The sequence below is a fragment of the Electrophorus electricus genome, chromosome 13 (assembly GCF_013358815.1).
Source record: "Electrophorus electricus isolate fEleEle1 chromosome 13, fEleEle1.pri, whole genome shotgun sequence".
Taxonomy (NCBI): Eukaryota; Metazoa; Chordata; class Actinopteri; order Gymnotiformes; family Gymnotidae; genus Electrophorus; species Electrophorus electricus.
In genome coordinates, this window is record NC_049547.1 from 3,161,610 (window position 1) to 3,179,809 (window position 18,200).

The 18,200-nt window shown below is 44.9% G+C and overlaps 1 protein-coding gene across 6 annotated transcripts in view; it reads left to right on the top strand.

Moving 5' to 3' along the window:
• Window positions 1-18,200, top strand: part of ralgapa2 (Ral GTPase activating protein catalytic subunit alpha 2) — a 79,850-nt gene that overhangs the window by 57,450 nt on the left and 4,200 nt on the right. For 4 of the 6 annotated variants that reach the window (XM_035532577.1, XM_027004804.2, XM_035532580.1 and 1 more), the window contains one exon: window positions 13,154-13,278. In XM_035532577.1, coding sequence (XP_035388470.1) covers window positions 13,154-13,278 — 125 coding nt within the window. Of the gene's footprint in view, window positions 1-13,153; window positions 13,279-16,330; window positions 17,310-17,665; window positions 17,703-18,200 lie in introns of those variants that run through there. The other 2 variants (XM_035532581.1, XM_035532579.1) reach the window with 2 other exon arrangements.

An 18,200-nucleotide genomic window follows, 5' to 3' on the forward strand; every position in this document is an offset into this window, starting at 1 on the left:
GCATTTTGTTGTGCCTTGCTCTCGTTCTGCAGAGCTTGGCTAGAGTGCCTGCAGTCAGTGTGTGCTCTAAGGCCAGGCCTTTGAGAGGAGAAGCTCCAGTGCCCCCCACCCAATCAGAGTGTGGTGACTCTAATCCCATTTTCACTCCAGCACTCTGGCTTCTCTCCCCTCGCCTCCCCCTCCTGCTTGCCTTCCAGTTCCTCCCAGCTCACCAGCTGTTCCCAGGGGCTCCGTACAATATCGAATGTGTTCAGAGCCCCTCACCCCTGCATAGCAGCCCCAGCGCTCCCTGTCTCGCCCTCTTTCCAACTCTCTCTGTTTTCCACTTACTTTCAACAACAACAACAACAACAACAACAACAACAATAAAAAAAAAACTCCAAAAAAATCAGTATCTACGTGCCCCAAGAAAAAAAAATTATTTGCTCCCTGTCAAGACTGGTGACTTGGTTGTCTGCTTCAGACACACACACAAACGCACACGCGCACACAGGCATGCTCTCAGCATCCGGCGGTAGGGGGCTAGGCCCGCTCATCCCCAGACCTGTCAAGCCCAACCCTGACTGGAGAGTCAGTCAGTCCCATATGGCATATGGCGTATAGCTGCTGCTTCATGTGAAATGCACAAGTATTCTCCCTTCTCTCTTTCCTCTAATGCAGAATGACTCATAGCATTACTGCTCCCCCCACCCCCCCTTACCTCTGCCCTTCTGCTCATGATGCCTGGAACAAAGGCAGTGCGCACGCACACAAACGCAAACCCCCCTGGGGCGACGCTTTCTTGTGGGTAACACCAGCTTAAACACAGGTAGAGGGCGAGTTTGTAAACAACTCAGTGACAGCAGAAAGAGCTGGCAAAAAAAAAAAAAAAAAAAAAAAAACAGGTGGTAGATACAATAGAGGTGTGTGTGTGTGTGTGTGTGTGTGTGTGTGTGTATTCTCCTTCATGTTTATTTATTTTTTCCTCGGCGTATGCATCTACTGTGTGGGTCCAATTCTCCAATACATTGACCCTGAAAACCTGAAGACACTTTTTTTGTCGACTCACTGTAATGCAAAATATTGCCTGTCTTTTCCTGTTCTTCCACATTTCAGCCTCCAGTAGCAATTACTGGTGCTGCTTTTTTAATTTTTACGTTTGTTTTAATCATCACTGGCATGTTATTGCCACTGGTTCTGAACTAAATTGGAGATTTGGAAATGTAGAATTAGCATGGTGTAACATTAGAAGACATCTTTTCATAAAAGGATTATCAGTATAACTGCAGTTGCATTGATAAACCAAAGGACTAGATGTATGATTCTACATCTAGAGTCTACATTCTACATCTAAATGTTTTTTCTCAGAACAATTCTCTGGCAGGTCTCTACAGTTTACTAACTGCACCTTTAAACCTGAACCCCACCCACTCTTCATGTCCCTCCCTCAAAAACAGTAGACTCCGTTAGGCATTCATGCCTGACAGCTGTCTGTGTTCTGGCGGCATTGTGAATGGGTGAGCCGTTGCCAGATCTGGGCGGAATCCCCCCCTGTATTGGGAGTGGGGTGGGGTTCTGTAGACGTGGGGAGGGGTAGAGTTACCCTGAGCTCACTCCATTATTATGGCTCCCTCAGGAGTGACGCGGAGACGAGCTGGGAAAACGTTACTTAATCACCTCTTAAGCATGAAGGATGTGCCTGTTAATTCACACTTGCCTCTGCTGCTGCTGTAATTTGCTGCTGTTATGCTTTAAAGTAAATAGTGCACATAAGGCAAAGAGAAACTAAACAAAGAGAGAAATTACTTGTAGTAAGATGTCTTGCCTGTAAGGAGTGACCCTAATAGAAGGGTGTCAGAGGGCCGCAGTTAATTCAGCTCATTCAGCAACATCATGGATGTTGGCTGACACCACAAATAGCCATTATCAGACACTGGTCATCAGAAGTGCTGAGAGCATTCGACGTTGTCTTCATTGAATGTTGAATGCCACAACCCTCAAGGTTTCAGACATGTGTGTATGGGTAGTAGGAGCCGTTTTACAGTGTGCGCGCACACACACACACACATACATATATTAGACACAGCGAGAGTGCGCGCATAAGTCAGAGTTCCACCAAACACATGTAGAATGCCTGAACTTCCTGCTCTCTCTGCCTGCTCTGAGCTGAGTGACCCAGGTGAACATTTTGTAGTCGTGCTAATTATGATTGATGGTGAAGCAGTCATGGACGAGGGTGAGACCTGCTTGTCTTCTCTGTGTAATTAGCGTGCAGCTAGTCGTCCATCTGTCTGCCCAAGCCCTTGTTTAATTAATGAACTTTTTTTTTTTCTCTACGTTTGCCAGACTGCTAACACTGGGGAAAGCTGTTAGCCTTCTCAGGTTATCCAAAAGGATGTTCTCCCTGTCTTTCTCCCACAGACACAATGGAGGTGTTCTCATTGATTAGTTCTGTATGGTTTCCCTCTCTGTCTGTCTGTCTCTCTCTCTCTCTCTCTCTCTCTCTCTCTCTCTCTCTCTCTCTCTCTCTCTCTCTCTCTCACACTCACTCACTCACTCTATCCTTCTCACTCTCTTTTTGAGTGTGGCTACTTAAAAGAAGTGATAATGAGTAGTCCTGGCAAGCTTCAGCATTTTACTGTAGGCATGTTTGAATGAGTGAGAGAATGTTTTTGTGTGTGAATGCAGTCGTGGAGCGAAGGATTGCGGCACTGTTGCGTTGTTTTGTTGGATTTTGTTTCCTTCTCAGTATAAAATTGCCTAAAACACTGGAGGTATTCTCTACCTGACCGTCACTCCCAACTGTTTATTACAGAAACCTGTAGTGTCTTTGTGTGTGTGTGTGTGTGTGTGTGTGTGTGTGTGTGTGTGTGTGTGTGTGTGTGTGTGTGTGTGTGCGTGTGCACTCTCCCATACATCTCTGATTTTTTCCTCTTGCTAATGGCCTGGTCCTTCGCAACCAGCTTGTGTTTAAGCACATTTCCCCTTTGCTGGATTCCTTTGTCTGAGGCCTGTGCTGATAAGAATCCTGCCTCTAGGGCTCTTGTGATATTGAAATTCTCGAATGGTGAGAAAGAGCCTTCAATCATTCATTATCAGTACTGCACTGATTACCATTCAGGCTGCTTGGCCTGGCAGGCGTCGGCTCTGTCCCATCAGCCTGGACCTGAATAGAGCAGCGCCATCCTCACTTATCCTCTTATATCCTACACATATCCAGTTCTACTCCTAAATGTCACAAAATGTCACCTGCCATGTAGCCCACTGGTATTATGCTCTGTAATATTTTTTTACTTAATAGCATTGTTAATAATAATAATGTTAATGTTAATGTTATTGTTGTTATTATTATTATTATTATTATTATTATTATTATTATTATTAGATATAAGACATGATTTTTTTAAGGTGCTTCTGAGAATCTGCCAGTGAGCACATTTTGTTTTACTGGTCCATTCATTATGAAATATTCACACATTCACACTGTCATTTTCAAGTGCATTAAAGAAAAAAAAAGACATTTTACAAAGGGGTATTAGGACAGTGGCAATTTGTACAAATTTTTACAGTCTTTGTGAATTTGTAGCAGTCGCAGAATCCTGTCAGAGATTTGAGTGGTGTTGCAGAGTTCACGTCCTCCTAGTCTGTTCACTGTAGATGAATTGTAGATTAAATTGCCATGTATTCCGGTGAATTTGTTTGTCGTGTTTCTGTTGTCTTAGGGTCTTGGGGCACTGAAGCAATGCTTCAGTGTGCTTCTCTGATTTTTTTTTTTTTTTTTTTTTGTGGTCCCCCCTCCCTGAACTGACAGCTTGGACTGAACAGTGAGAAGCAGATGATTTGTTTGTGGGCTTAGGTCAGTGAGGGCTGTTTGTTTAAAGACCGTGGCTCTGTGTTTCCTGCAGCCCATTATGGACCATCTTAAAACAGGAATTAGTTGATTATTTATAAGTTCTGCATTAATGCCACTTTAAAGAGTTCAAAGGCAGCGTTGGCTCCTCCACAAGCTGGACGTTATTGTACTGTGCTAAAGGATGCCCTTGTGTTCGCCATTTGCATCTTTGCACAAAATAGAGTCCTCCGCATTGAAGGATAAACAAAACAACAACAGAAAACATCAACACAACATAAAAGTCTGCATCATGCTTTTGTCCAGCCCTCCTCCACACCAGAGGTGGCCTTTGATGTGGAAATGGAGGTTCTTTACATTCTGAAGTAGAAGACTGCAGTTTGGTTGCATAAGGGCAGCATGGAGGACTAGACCGCAGTGCATCACTGGTTTCTTTGGTGTTTTGGCAGGTTTCTGAAGATGTTCAACTTCCTCCCAGGTCCCTGTGTAGAGGCATGAATACAAGCACAGTCACGGCCCTCGTAGTCATGCTGTAGTTTGTGTAAGAAACAGGTACATTCATGACAGTCTGAATGATATTCAGGGATATCTACCCTATTGAGATTTTGTTAAGTTTCCTTAACAGAATTCCTTACTGGACACATAAATTAACATAAGTTTGAAACCATACCTTAATGCAACTTTTAAGTAACCTCTTGTGTATCTGTGGTAAAGGCTTCCTTTCAGTTACCTCTTTGGACAGCCAGACGCCCAATTTGTTGCTGAAATAAAAGCACTTAGCATCTCATTTCAATGCACACGCCTTTGCTACAAACAGCGCATATAGCCCCTAATTAGTATTGAGAGCTTCTACAAATCTATAGCTATTGTTATTCAGATCACGTTATTCATGCTGTGTGCTCAGCGCTTCGAGCCGAGAATGCCATAGGCTTTGTGAGAATTTTCAGAAGAGTGTACAAAGCAACAACCCTTCTTAGTTGTGTGGGGGTTTTTTTTGTTTTTTTTTTTTTTTCTTGAACCTCAAAATCACTTCAGGACAGACAGAATCTTTCCTCTTTCTCTATCTCTGTTTACCCCTTCCATATCCTCCTTGTGCTTTGTCTCTTCGTAAAAGGCTCTATTATCTGAAGAACTCAAAACGGTGCTGACAAACAGATTTAATCAACCAACGAGCATCCCAGCTGAGCCAAAACTTCCCTAAAACGGCTGTTATTACGGCGACTGCTTTAACCGACAACAGTATGCCGCATAAAGTTGTCAAGCCAACAGAAAGGAGTCAAGCTAATGTGGGTCGCTCAGAGGCAAGGTGCTATAGGAGTCATGCCGAATTTATCCTTTGTTCGGCAAACTTGGCCGCACTCCGCAGACGTGCCGAGAAGCATTCTGAAATCATCAGCTGTCTTTTCAGCTCTCTACATATGCAGTTGGAAAAGTTCGTTGTCTGCTAGGCCCATTTAGGGAGCCGGTGTTTGCGGCTGGCTGAATGCGTCCCACGCAGATGGACCGGGCCCGGATAGGTCCTTGATGAACCCTGGAGTGACTGGAATGAGTAGCTAATGTCATTGAAGGAGGACCACCTGGTGGGGGTGGGGGGCCGAGGGATGGGGTGGGACGAAGCTTGTACAGTCAGCTGCTGCCGAAAACGCCTGAATGCCTCGGACCAGGTGCCGGCTTCCACAGCCTGGCTAATTGTTGCCGCGTAATAGTGCGCTTGACTGCACAGAGCGCCTCAAGGCGAGGATTAAGAAAGAAAAGAAGATGAAGGGGAAGAAAAGGCTGTTGCCAAACCAGAAGTCCATACTCTGTTGCCCCCCCCCCCCGATTTCTCACTTGTAATATATTCTTGCATTTCCCCCCACTTCTAATCTGTTCAGGTAGGACTGGCCCTCACTGTTTTGACACTAAGCCAAGTCCTTTCATCCACAAACTGGAGGATTAGTTGATTATCTATCATGGCTTTGCATTTTTTGGGCAGCTTAGGCTAGAGGCTGTGTTCATATTTGGGTGTGTGTCCCAGATATATGATCTGCCTGTGAGCTGCCTCCAGTGGGAGCTGCGCTGTGTATGCATCAGAGGAGCTGTCCCCAGCAACCCGGACTGCTACCTACTCTAGCACTTTCCTGGGGAGGAAGTGGTGTTTGTGCAACACCGAATGGCCTGCCTTGGGTACTCTTTTACCCCACCCCACCCCCCCTCCCCTTCACACCATTTGAAACTGTAAAGACTATTGAGACGTGTGTTAAGCTCCGCCATTCAGTATTCAGAGCAGGCAGTGACTCATGTATTAATCTCATTGTCTTAATGAAGAGTGTGTTGTGAATGATGAAGCTTTTCATCCCGAGGAGTCTGATGTCTCTGTAAAAGGGCTCTTCAGCGATCTACACTGCCCACCCCGCCTTGATGGATTCATCTTGTCATAACTTCCTCCTAACACGGTGGTCATCAGCGAAGGTCTTTTTATAGAGACGCTTCGGCACATCCAGGACCTTGCTTTGCCCTCGTCAGCGCATGGTTCCTGTAAAAGGGCAGTGAGGTGGTTCTGTAGAACATCGGAAAACACGAGACAGTGGTCGGCTTCATGAAACTTATCAAAGAAGGAGGTGCTGATGTAGGATATGTTTCTGTCAGTACAGCCATAGTTAATAAGAGCTGAATCCGGATCCTTAATCAGCACTCATACTATGAGAGGTTTCCTGATTATGGGCCCGTGTCCTTATTGGATAGAATTCCTGTGCCAGTAAACTGAAGTTCTCAGAATTTAGTCAATGAAGTGGGTCTTCTGAGGGCTTTATAAAAGTTGTATTTCTAAGTTTTGTTTGTTGGCTTAATGCTTTACGTTGCCTGTTAAACCCTGCATAGTTTTCACTCAACTTGCTTGAATAATGACTTAATGTTTTGTAGGACGTATGAGACTAGTTTGCAAGTATTAGAAATCAGTGTCACTTGAGTAAGGGTTGCCTAGTCACCGCGCTCTCCTCTTTTATCTTCCACTACCCTGGGATGCAGTATATTAGAGCTCTCCATGTGCTTTCAATGGCCCTATCGGTGCTGTGCAACCCGCTGACCTTTTCCATTCGGAGTCTGCTCTGACAAGCCCTTTCCTGCGCTCCCCAGATCAGATCAATAGTCGCCGCTCTGTTAAGGGGGCTAATGTTACGTGTACACTGCACAACGTGGCAGACGTTTGATTTAGTAATGCTGTAAATCAGTGTTAGTGCCAAGCCCAGTCTGTCGGGTCTTTGTGGGAATCTGTGTTGGCAGTGATGTCATGCTCATAATTCCATTTCTATGCGTCTGGTTCTCAGATGGATGCTGCTGAGGTGAGATGCAAAGGACATCCCATGGAGTGAGCATCCCCCTGGAGGTTCAATTAACCTGTCCTTACCCTCACACCCCTCCCCTCCCCCTCCCCAGGGCCTCCCACCCCTTAGCACTGGGCTTAATTAGTGTATGTGTCTGTGTGTGTGAGAGCGAGAGCTTGTAAAGACATGATTGACTATAAGCCAAATTCTGTTGACTCCATCCTTGCTTGTACTATGCTTTCTTTTTTTGTTTCTTTTTCATTTTCTTATTTCACTTTGATTCTTGTTTCTCTTTCTTTTTTGTTTCTGTATTTTATTATTCTGTTGCTCTCTCTGTCTCCCCCTATCCTATAATCATCTCACACCTCCTCTTGTTTTTTCCGCTGGGACGAGCTTCACGCCTCAGTCCAGTGGCGTGACAACAGGTACCCTTGCAGCAGTGGCCCAGAAATTCACCAATCAACACGTGCTGTCCCATGGGCTTACGTAGCTGATAGAAACTGGCATATAGTCCAACGTTGAGGGCATAATGTCTGTCTGTCTCTGTCTGTCTCTCTCTCTCTCTCCATCCATCTATCTATCTATCTATCTATCTATCTATCTATCTATCTATCTATCTATCTATCTATCTATCTATCTATCTATCTATCTATCTATCTATCTATCTATCTATCTATCTATCTATCTATCTATCTTCAGAGCTAATAGTCCACTTTCTCTGATTGAATCCCCTGAATATGTTATCATTTTTGGAGTTCTGTTAAGGACTTTGAGCACAGCATATAGTACATTTCATCTTAAACACAAGGACCTCTGTTGTGGCTTGCCAGTAGTATACGAACTATGTCCCACTCTGTGCAGTTGCTTCTGACTCTTCAAATGCTAAGTGTAACCTGGATGTGGCATCTGTTTCACTGATGTGCAGCTGAAATTTACTGCGTGATTGCACTCTTGGTACCATGCAGCTCTGAGCCATTGTCAACATTTGTCTGTTTGAATTCACCCTCTGTATTACCAGCTCATTAGAAGAGAAAGTGCTGGGGAAATGTGCATGGCATCCTTAATCACTATCCAGAATATTCTATTCAGAAACAGAGAGCATGTGTGGTATGCCCGCCAAGCCAGTATCCTAAAAGCACTTTTTTTTTTTTTTTTTTCCTCCACCATCTCTCTAAACTGGCCAATTATCCTCTTCCATGGCCGGATGGCAAGGTCATTGTGATTGGCTGAGGTTAATGGCCGGTACTTGGCTGGAGTGGAGGTCGAGCATGCACGGCCACTCTCCCCTTCTTCTTCAACTTCTCACTCTTCACCACGAGAGCCCATTCACTCACAGCCTGAGAGAAGGAAAAGGAAATATGTTGTTAACCTTGGCTTTGCTCATTGTGAAGGATTTTCCTTGTCTTTGTCATTTACTTGGAAAATGCCCAGTGTGGAGGTGTAACTATTGGGTTGAATCAAAGTTAATAATTCCTGATTGTTAAAATACCTATAGTGGTTTGAATTACAGTCTCATCAGAATTAACATTTCATATTTTCCAAAATAAAATGTTTTACAAAGATAGATCTCACAGTAGGGGTTGCAGCTTCTTGCTTGGTTACCAATAAGCTATGTTTTGTATTTCAGGCACAGGTGTGCCATTTGAGCTTTTTAATCACTGTGATTGACAAGGTATTACTCACCTACGTGCACACTCTGTGTGTGTGCGCGTGTGTGAGTGCGAGTGCATGTGTGTGTTAAGGCGAAAGGCTTTTGCAAATGGCACACTGCTTTCAAATGGAAGCGTGTCAAATATGAAATATAATTGGATGTCTAATTGTATATTGGATGTTCATAGTGTTGTTGTTGTTTGGCGTTTTTCTAGCATTTCATGTTGAATATTGAGTAAAGTACTGCATTATAGCTTAATAGAAGGCAAAATAAAAATTATGTTGAATCACAGCTTCTACTAGCACCAAAAACCTCTCAGCCGCTCTAGGTTGTTGTTGTTTTTTTTAGCTTTTTACGCAGATTTCTTTTGCCTGTGTGTCCTGAACTCCCTGAGTTTCCAGCTTTTGGAGGTTGATCTCATCATATCTGTTAATTCCTCTGGGTGTCTGTACTGGATATCTCCATCAAATTCTGAAAAACAGAGAATTTTTGGTATAGCCTAAGCAAGATTTCCCCAGAATTTCCACAACAGACAAGTCATCTATATTCAATAACTGTTTATTAATGTTTTAATGACTTTTAAATGTGCTAATTTCAGAGTTGAATTCGTCTTCAGTTATAAGGCTAAAGTTTTATGCTTTTATTGTTTGACTTGTTGGCTATAGTCCTCCTTTTTATGCATACATCTTAATGACAGATTTATGTGCACTTACTAGCTCTCATTGTGACCCAGTGTCAGTGGAGTTGTGTGCCTGGCCTGGTCTCTAGTGGGGTAAGCCCTATTGTTGAAGGCTTCTAGTGCGGGGGTGTTCAGAAGTCTGTCCCAGGGGTCTGGGACCTGAGCGGACTGCTAATGAGAGGCCATCTGAGCACCCCCTCCAGTTCCCTTGGACTCCCCACGCACCTTGAACATGGCCACCAATGCCACCTGACCTTGGCTTTGATCCGCCAAACTGATTGACCTCTCTATTCCCCACTGGCCACCCCTAACCATCTGGACAACACCACACACTCAAGCTCACAATCTTACAATCCCACACGGACGCGAACCCACACCAAAACAAACCAAAATAAATGGCCTCACACCTCACCAACCCGTAACAGCACAGCTTGGTAACATTATGTTTATTAAATGGTTTCCCTCCTTATCAATACATTACTGCTGCTTTTTAAGTGATTCTGTCATTCTGAGGTTCCGAGTTGGTTACAAATCCGTTGCAAATTGTAAGGCATGCTAGGATCCTGCTGTACCCTGTGCTGGTTCATTTAAACAGATGTATCTGAGTTTGTTTGTGCCCATCTCTGCCTACGGGATGAGTCAGACCTGTTCCCCAGGCTCCTGCTTTATCTGATGCTTAATGCCCTTACTGCCTTTGTCACCTGGCGCACCGCAGGGTGGCAAAGGGCCCACCAAGAGCAGGAAAAGAGCATTATCTGTTAAAGCCCTTCTGCAAAATGCTTAGAGGACGTTTTTCCCCATTAAGTGGATTTAAGCTGTGTGTTTTTCTCTCCCTACTATAACAGTTCCATTGTGTTTCCTTTCTGTTCCCCCCCTCCTTCCTTGGTTTCCCATCTCCTCTCAGGCTGACCTGTATGTGAGTGAGGTCATCACATTATTTTACATGGCAGGGTGGTCTTAAATCTGTGCTCCTGTCGCCACGCCTGCTTTTTTTTTTTTTTTTTTTTTATGCCCCATGCGAGGGCACTCGGTTTGCACCAGCAGATTGCTCCATTTAGACGCTGTGTAGTTGTGTGGATGCATTTGGAAATTCCCTGCTCACACCTTGCTTAGTTACCAGCTGAAGTGTAGAATGAGTTTCTCCAATCCAGCTGCTCCAGGGATGACTTGGATTACAGTGCAGTGGGAAATCCCAAACCTTCTGTTGTCATTTTAAGTCATGCAGAACCTATATTAGCTGTTAGTAGCCACAAGTCACTCCCATCTCCCCGAGTTTATAGTTGAAAGTTCGATGTGAATGCGGTACGCCGGGCCACATGTTTTAGTGCATGTCGCGCGCTGCCAGGATCCACTGCTGGTTTGAGAGCCTCTGGAGTCTACCGGCGTGGATAGCATCAGATGCAGGCTGGCTTACTGACTGCTGCTTTCTAGCCTGCGTGCAGCCGGTGTGCTCCTCCTGTCAACTCAACACATGTATTCAACAGTACGGGCTGCACTCAGCATGGGAGAGACCGCGAGGGAGGGAAGGGGTGTATGTAATGCGATGTCCAGCGATGTCTGAGACAACATCAAAGAGTCGTCTCCCCTGCGAGCCCTTCGTCGCTCTGGGGCTGGGGCACGCAGGCTGGTGCAAGCAGGCTGGACCACATGGGCTGGGGCGCGCACGCTGCGGCGTGCACACTGGGACAGCCAGCTCACAGGCTGTGGTCGGCTCGAGTCAATATTTGTTTTAGGAATCTGAATAGCAGAGCCACGCTCAAGTCATCTGCGTGGTCCCATAATGGAGAGCCATATGGCTGTGTTGACCTAGTGAGAACAGGGTTATTATCCCGCTCCCTCACTCACGGGCCCATTCTGCACTTTCTTTCCTTTTTTTTTGCTTCTCTTTCACTCATTCTTTGGCTCATTGCGTTCACTCTTGCTTGCACAATGGTTTTCTCTTTTTGTTTTATCCTCTGTATACCGTGAGGTTTTCCAACTCAAGCTTAGAGTTAGTTCTGTCTTCTCCAGCTAGTCCATCTTTTTTTCATCTTTCTTATCATCCCTTGTAAACTGAAGTGGCCCATTACTGTAATATGACCCAAAGTTGCCATAGCAGCTAAGCCAACCCTAGCTCAGAAGTCCTTGTAAAGAACAGCCGAAATGATAAGTTCATCCTGAAAGTCAGATATAAAACCGTTTTCATTCAAAAGCTCCGCTGGTCTTGACCATGCTGCTTATCTTATTCAAAGATAATAATGTATGTGATCTTTTCTCTGACCATTTTTTTTTCACAGTCTGTGCACCCCCCCTTTTCTCGTTTTCTTTCTTTCTTTATTTCTCTCTCTCTCTCTCTCTCTCTCTCTCTGAGCGTGGTGATGGAGGGATGAAGCGCAAAAGAGAGCAGGAGTGGAGCAGATTGCTCTCTCCCTGTGTCCAGCCCTCAGGCTCAGGTGCCTGTCAGTGCTGGGTTCAGACGGACCTTTTCAACAATTTGTCACGGCTCCCTCAGCCCCTGCTGCGCCGGCACGTGGCACAGACGCACACACAGACACACACTCGAACGGGTGTGTGACGGGCAGCATGGTCATGATGGAGAGCAGGGGCCTTGGCAACAGCCTAGCTCCTGGCGACATAAGCAGCTTCCCTAATGAGTTGGGAATGGCATCAGTGGGGCCTTTCAGAAATTCAGCAGGCAGGCGTATGGACAGCCCCAGCCTCCACTCCAGCAACATGGTCATTAGAGTACAGAGTCATCAGCAGGACCCAGCCAAGGCCACTGAGTAATATACACACACGAATGCATGTGTATGTGTGCACGACGCAAACTCACAGACGCAGTGTACTTTTTATTGTTATTCTAACTTTTTCTTTTTCCAGCCCTCTCCAGACATTTCAGCTATGACCCATGAACATACACATTTTGATGCAGGGGTGGTGTAAGGCATCACTCGATGCCGTTGTAGCACAGCTCCCCCTTCGAGGGAAGGGGGTGTGGGCCAGAGGAGGTGCAAGCACGGCAGCAGTGCACGCAGACGCCAGCAGAAACACCTGCTCCTCCATTTGTTTGGACGGTTAACTGTCTCTTGCTGTAAATGTAGTCACTGGCCTCGTGGTCTGGAATGACTCAGAGAGCAGTGGCTTTGAGGGCATGATTACATTTCATTAACCGAGGACAAGATTCTCTCTCGTGCTCTCATTTGCTCTTCCTATCTCCTGATTCTTTTGTTTCCTGCTCAGACCCCACTGTTCCAGTACAAATAGAAAATAATGCTTAAAAAACTATTAGAATAATGCATAAGTCATGCCTAAAAGAACTTGCAGTTGTGTGTGATGGAGCTAGGGCTTTTTACATTTAAAAAAAAAATGTTGTTTAGGATGAGGTTTTAACTCTGATTTTAGGATGGGATGCTTTTTCTTTTTTTTTCCTTTTTCAACACGGCTGGACATGGGCTAGCTTCCAGTAGACCAACGTTAGGTCAGCGCGCACGCAGTTTAGAATGGAGGAGAAAAGAGGAGGAGAGAATGGTTATAGGTTTATATGCATGTGCCATAGACACAAGCTGAGCCTGGTGCATCTAAAAGCGTTTGTAGTACAGAAAAGAGATTTTTAAAAAATTTTTAATTGAAATTATAATTTAAACAGATGAGTCTTTAATTTGAGGCCACCAATCCCTACTGTGCAAGTTTCCCCTTGATGAACTCACTCTCAGCTATGAGGAGCGGGCTCTGTATCTGGAGGCCATCATTCTGAACCACAAGGAAAACATGACGTTTGAGGACTTTGCCGCCCAAGTCTTCTCACCCTCTCAAAGCTACTACCCAACGAGTGGTACAGGTAAGAGGCCGCCGTGTCTGTCTCGCCGTAGTCCTGCGGCGACTCCTCCATCCTGGCTGCGTCCGGCTCCTCTCGGCTGCTTTCCTGTCATGCTCTTTGTCCTTTTTCTCTCCGTATCAAGGCCAGTGTGGGCCTGGAGCACAGCTGCCCCCTTTTAAAGGGACCGTTCCCGCCCTAACGTAACACTTCAGCCAGACAGCTCCGACGCAGCTAGCACTGAATGAGCCCCACTGCGAATGGTTAGCGCGGCGTCATGCTAATCAACTCCGTTAACGCTCACTCATCCTTAGTTCTGTTCCCTTCCATTAGCGTATTGTTCAGCTGTCCCTTTCAACTGAATGGTGGCAGTTTTGTATATGATGTTGTCTTTGGCCCTTTACCTGACAGTAAAACACAGGATGTCGTGTTTGTTAACCACACTTAGAAATGCCTTTAAATAGTCCTCAGCATTTTTTGACTAACGTGATTCGCCAAGGTCAAGAATGAAACCATTGTTCGAGGCCGGAAAATTACCAGGCGAACAGCTTGGCAAAACAAAAACATCCTAATCTGCATGCAAACTAAAAGAAGCTTTTTCACCTAAAAGAATGAACTAGACATAAGCCTGTTTCTGTTTCCATAGTTCAGCTAAGATATGTTTGAAATAAAAGGCAGCGCTCTGTCAAATACTCCTCCATGTTCTCTGAGCAATGAAAGGCAGTCATTAAACCAGTAAATTCAGGGTCATTCAACCATCTTTGCTTGCTTGACACAAGCAAACTAAATAACTGCTAGAATATGAGGAGAGCCATCTCTTGTTTATCTGACTGCATCTGACCATCTGTGGTTGTACTTTATCTGAGCACACCTTCGAAATGCCTTTGTATGTATCACACTTCAGGATTAACATGTTACACGTTGAGACATACGGCACAAGCTGCATCATGCTTTGGCTCCTGGCATGTTCATAAACTAGAAAGGTAAATCCAGTCCTGCACCTTGCGTACACCTTGCGTACACCTCGCTATGTTGGGTTTGAAGGCCACAGACTTTCAAAAGGGCTGAACTTTAAGCATCCGAGATCCTGGCCAAATCCTGAAAGTGACTGGGCAAGAGCGATAAGCACTGTCCCGCCCCTGCAAGCTCATGTCTCCCTGTGAAAGGGGGGCTTTCGAGGGCCGTGAAACGTGTCGGCCTGAGCAGAAATGGTGCAGCCGAAACATCAAAACCATTTTATTGCAGCTAGGGAACCACAGATATGCAAGACCAATTGTGCTTAGGAGACAGTCGTAGGACAAGGGTTGCCGATCGCTGCTGCAGTAGTTAGTAGCAGGAGCTGTGGCCAAAGCCCAGTGTTTAAGATTGTTCACAGCGTATCACGCTTGTGTGTGTGTGCAGCAGACATGCATGAGAATGGAGTGTCAGACAGTATTGAAGGTGGATTATGCTGCTAGGATACAGCAAGGCTGGATTAAGTCTGTACTCTGGATGAGGTGAAAGGGACCTTGTTCCTGCCCTGCTGCCGTGGTCCAGCCACTTGCTTTAGAGCAACCAGCATAAAATCAAAATAGCACCTGATTCTTATTTATTTAAAGTAGAGGTGAAGTCAAAGTGTGTCAGGAAAAGTCTGTTAAAAGCTATGACAATTTCTATCTCTGACAGCAAAGAAATACTAACAAGAGATGTAATCTGTTTTGTCAGTGCTCTCTTGAAGGGATTTAGATATTTAGAAAGTACTCAGGCTTGTAGTTAGAAAGTTTGACATGATACAAAATGACACTTGGCAATGGTAACTTTCTATGCGAATAAAAGTTTTAATTAACATGCTATTTGTTATTTAACACATCATTTTTGTAAATTAGTGTTATTCCATAAATTGTCCTGTAAGTCCGCTACAGAAGGAGGGACTGATAAGCAGCCCAACAGAGGCAGGGCGTCACTGGGGTCTATTTCCATAGCGACGCCCCCTTTATTTCCTGGAGAGGCATTGAAAATCACCACAGTGACCTCCATTGACCTATCACAAAGCTGAATACTAAACAGCCCCAAGATACCCCTCCCACCCCCCTCCCGAATATGGGGGGCACTTCCACTCGTGTTTGAGTCTTGCTGCTGAAGGAGTCGTGCTCCGAGCTCTGGCCGAGAGAGACAGCTTACAGGGCCTCTTGATTTTACTCGCAGTGCATTCATCTGCCTTAGGGGGCCTCTGCTCAGACTGCATGCAACCATTGCCCCATTGTTAGCGCACAAGCTGAAGATATGTTGTACATAATGCAGCACCAGGGTTAAAAATGAAAATGTTCTGTGGCATAATCAAGGTTTAATGGAACTGGCTTTTCCGGAGGAAATTTGTTGTCAATTATGTTTGTGCAAATGATTTTGCTGTGGTCAGAAATATTTCTCTCAGTCTCTCTCTCTTACTCTCAATCTCTTTCTCCCTCCCTTCTCTCTTTCTCTCTCTCTCTCTCTTTCTCACTCACAAACACACACATTTTTCATTTTGAAATTATTCTGTAAAAACATTGCTTCAAAACTAGAAACATGTATGATCTACCACATTTTGGAAAAGATGCACATGGATGAATACCATTAAAACACATTTAGAAATACATTCACTTTTAACAATTTACAAATAGGAATGTACCAGCATCAAAACCACGGATGTACCCCCGCACTTTGCTGAATGCATATAAATGTGAAAGAAGTTTTAGCAGGGAAAATGATTCACTATTTATGGCTGATAATGTATAAAAAAAAAAGAGGAACATGTGGTTTAGGTTTTTCTATCTTTCAATGTCAGGGCTTTACACCACAGTTTCCCCAGCAGCAATCTTTTTTTCTAAAACTGCAATTAATATCAGTCTACACAAGCATAGAACACGTGCGCGCGTGTGTGCACGTGTGTTTGTGTGTGTGTCTGGCTGGTTGATCCATTCTTCACTAACATCTCATCCACAACAACAGGCAGGCGTTGGCCAGGCATGGTTTGGAACATGGAGTACTCTTGGGCTAAACTGGAGTGTAAGATTATTTGTTTGTTTGGTTGGTTTTTATATTTCATTTCCTCATTTAGGCATGTCACCCTGAACCCTCTTATAACACACTCCTCACCTGACCTCCTCTCCCTTTCAGGTATTCTCCCGTTTGGTTGATCCTGCATGTTCTCCTAAACACTATGACACTATGAACATAGCACATGCATAACTGCATAACTCACGGTCACGGTAGTTAAGAAGAGTTCAGAGTTCAAATAAGCTCTCTGTGATTGCTTTTGAAGCAGTAAACTGTATTCTATGTTTTATATGTTCTCCCTGCCTTGACGTTTAGATAACTCCAATGTCTTAGTTCATAAGACAAACACCTGTGAATGTTTTCTCTATTCCTGCAGATCCAGTATTTCACTTTAAGACTGTGGTCTTTTAATATTAGTTCATCATACTAAAAGAACAGAACTGTTCTGGGCCTCCTCTGGGCACAAAAATGTTTAAATCATCCAGCGAATCACAGCCGTGTAGGCTGTGGTGCCTCAAATGCAGATTAGCATGCTGTTACCAGACTTCTCACCTAACCAAAGAGGAGGAGTTTTGTATAGGAGAATGGGCGGAGTAACTGAGGTTGTTATGGTAACTGCGTCTTACTCTGCAGAACTCAAGTATTGCAGTTGAGCCTTGTGCAGCATATCCAGAGAGTGTGGCTCCTGTAAGCAGGACTGGAATGGGCAGTGATTTGGACTGCTAGTTCTGCACAATTGCAGACTCATATATGATCCCCACAAACGTCACGGTCACTGTGGACCTTCAGCTAACCAAGGTTAACCCTGCTCAGACCCTCGGGATTACGATTCTGATTTTGGCTTGACTGGAGAGACATGCTCTCTGACTCTGTTGTCTCATTACGTTTTGAATCTGTTTCTGTGCAACTCACAGGCAAAAGTGGCCGTCTCCTTCAGTTCGCCCGCACTGTCCATTTTGAATGTCCTGTTGTTTGTTTTTTCCTGTAATGCTGAGCTCAGGACTGAACTGTAGTCCGAAATGACTACACAGGAAAGCCTCTTCTTTCTCCGCTGCTTAAGAACCTGCAGCCTTTCTTAGCCCGATTGCTTTTTTTTTTTTTTTTTTTTTTTTTTTTTGTCTATGGATGTGCTTCATTTTGTCATGTCCCACTTCCATTCACAGGAGAAGCCACTAACACTCTGCCGTGACCTGCAGGCTTGTTCAGTGTCTACACACCACCCTCAGCATCCTTCTCTCTGCCTCTCTGTCTTCCTCCTCTCCACATTTCCCTTCAGTCTGCCTCCTTTAAAATACACACACGCGCGCACACACACACACACCATTCCCCTTATCCCTGTGACCCTGTAACGGTGTGCGTCTTACCTGTTGCTCTATTGTCTTCTCTCCCTTTATAGATTAGAAATGTTACAGGTGTCAGTTCAGTAAATGAAGGTAAGATTCCCCTTAATTGGAACCTTGTGTACTGTCACAGAACCCCTGCCCCCCCTTCCTTTTTTGTGGAGTGGGGAGGGGGGGTCTGGTTTACTCATCTTTCACTCTTTATTTCACTAATGAGCTGCATTTACCCAGAGCTTTAAACTCAATGCAGAGGCAGGACTGTTTGGGCGGCTGGCTGTTCTGAGGTTGGTCAGCGCATTGAGAGGCGTGCACGGTCAGAGCAGTTGTAACCCAGTAGCAGCATGTATGGTTTTGGTGCGCTTATTGCCTTTCTTTCTCTCCTCCTCTCCAGCATGTCTACTTTAACTCCCCCCCACCCCCCTGTTTTTTGTCCTTTGGCGTGTGCCTGTTTGCCTGGGGCCACATCTGACACTAACACCTGCCCTACTGGAAAATGTCTTTGTCACTTATGCTTTGTTTGGATTGCTGCTGGGAGCCAATAAGGATGAAGCCCATTTTACTTTAGTTCTCTCTCTCTCTCTCTCTCTCTCT